The sequence below is a fragment of the Fopius arisanus genome, unplaced genomic scaffold, assembly GCF_000806365.1.
Source record: "Fopius arisanus strain USDA-PBARC FA_bdor unplaced genomic scaffold, ASM80636v1 scaffold00441, whole genome shotgun sequence".
NCBI lineage: Eukaryota > Metazoa > Arthropoda > Insecta > Hymenoptera > Braconidae > Fopius > Fopius arisanus.
The window spans coordinates 8,206-10,103 of record NW_011888180.1 but is presented as its reverse complement, the minus strand read 5'-3'; the positions used below and the strand labels follow the sequence as shown (position 1 = coordinate 10,103).

Here is a 1,898-nt window from a genome sequence, read left to right as displayed (position 1 = left end):
ACAATATAACGAAGAGTCATTCAACTTAAGAATTACATTTTACCAATAAAATTTTTTTTTCATCATTTTTTAATAGGAGAAGCCAGCTTCTACTCGGTCTGATAAAATAGTCTTTAGAGTGAGATAAAGCAAAGAAAAAGACAAGGTGAAAGCTTGTGCTTCACCACAAATTAATTAACAAATTTAAAATCAGAAAAATCAGGAATAAATTGATTTAGAAAATTACAAATAGTCATAATCAAGTGTCTAAGAGTGTCAGCATCTATAAATTGATTGGTCAACCATATTTAACCAGTAAAAATGAACCTATGAGTGACTCCAAAATACCTTAAGTCTATTACATTTGCATTTTTCCGTGGACAACCATTAAACATGTCTGTTGAAATCAATTTCTTCTGAAATCGGAGGTTTTTGGATTATAGTGGTGAGTATTGAAACGCGACAATCTGTAGTGTTGTCTTTCTTGGAGACAGGACACTGGCTCTTGAGTCGTTCCTCCATATCTTTTCTGTATTCTTTTTGAACATCAATTGGCATCAGGTGCACAAATGGATTGACGGCCATCACTAAATCTAGAATGGAAAATAATACAGTTTCGAATCTCCTGATCTATTCGTCATTCGTAAGAAGTTAAATCTATCGTTCGAAGCAGTCAAACTTTTCCGTAAAATTTCAGATATAATACTGGAGGTGCCGTCTACCTGCTCTTGAAAAAGTTGTGAAATTTCTCACTTCAACTCAGATGCATTATTTAAATTAATTTATTTATTATTCTCTAACTTCTCCAACCTCAATAACTCCCTATTTTCATAGTAAATAATTTGAACAAAATTTTGTCTCTAAAATCCCCCTGAATGATTCCAATGAGACCACTACTGTGGCATTTGGTGGAAAATTTTTGTCAGATATATTTAGTGAATTGAAAAAAAGGGTGCAACTTTGAAAGCGAGTATATTATTTGATTTTGGAGGGAAAATCAAAAAGATTTTTCAAATCATTTCAAGATATTAATTCTGCATATGGACCTTACCCATGAAAGCCTCAAAACTCGGATACTTGAATGTTTCCCATTTGTTAGTGCAGTACTCCACGTTGAATTTAGCTTCAATTAAATCTTTCTTCATGATCTGCTCAGCATCCGAACAGCCCTGGTGAGGAGGTGCCCACTTCATTGAATTCTGGAGAAATTCGAACCATGAAATGAACATTCTTAAAAGAAGACGTAAATTTACGGATGAATTTTACCTTTACGTATGGTGCAAATCTTGGATCGTTTTCCTGTTCCGGATACATATCGTAGATCATGTGATGTGAAATTGTCAGAATGATGGCCTTACCCCCTGGACGAAGGAGTTTATATATGTTTTTCAATACTTGTTTTGTATTCTTGCACCAGTGAAGGGCATAGAACGACACTGCGTTATCAAAGTGTTCAATCAAGTTTTCTGGCAGTTCAGGTGTTTGGATATCTAATTGAAGGTAGGACAATTTATCATCAACTCCATAATGCTGTTTTGCATATTCAATCATGTTTGCGCATACATCAGCACCTGCAGACAAAATCAGTTAGTTAATCTCTGCTAATGGATAAAAAAGATGAACAATCAATATTTTTTCGATAGTGCTCTTCACGATTCCTCTGGTAACTGGTACTAGATACATTGTAGAAAAATATTGCTCAGACTGGTTTTATGAAACTGTAGGTAAAATACACCGTCTCAGTAATTTTATAAAAAGGAAGTCACTGGGATGAAAAATTCATATTCATATTTCTCAAAAGGAGAGTTTTGACTGTCCAGAAGTAATTTATTTTTAGACTGTAAAAGAAGAGACCTTAGTCAGCTTTTTATAATTTTATAAAAATTATAGATTCGATGCAACTTTTTAAATTTTTTTCA

The 1,898-nt window shown here is 33.4% G+C and overlaps 1 protein-coding gene across 1 annotated transcript in view; it reads right to left on the bottom strand.

Annotated features, from left to right (window-relative positions):
* The window catches only part of LOC105272935 (uncharacterized), a gene marked incomplete at its 3' end in the record, with an annotated part of 5,173 nt that continues 3,275 nt past the window's right edge, over positions 1-1,898 (bottom strand). Inside the window, 3 exon segments of the mRNA XM_011315169.1 lie at positions 1-572; positions 1,031-1,178; positions 1,246-1,550. Of these exon segments, the coding sequence (XP_011313471.1) occupies positions 367-572; positions 1,031-1,178; positions 1,246-1,550 (659 nt within the window).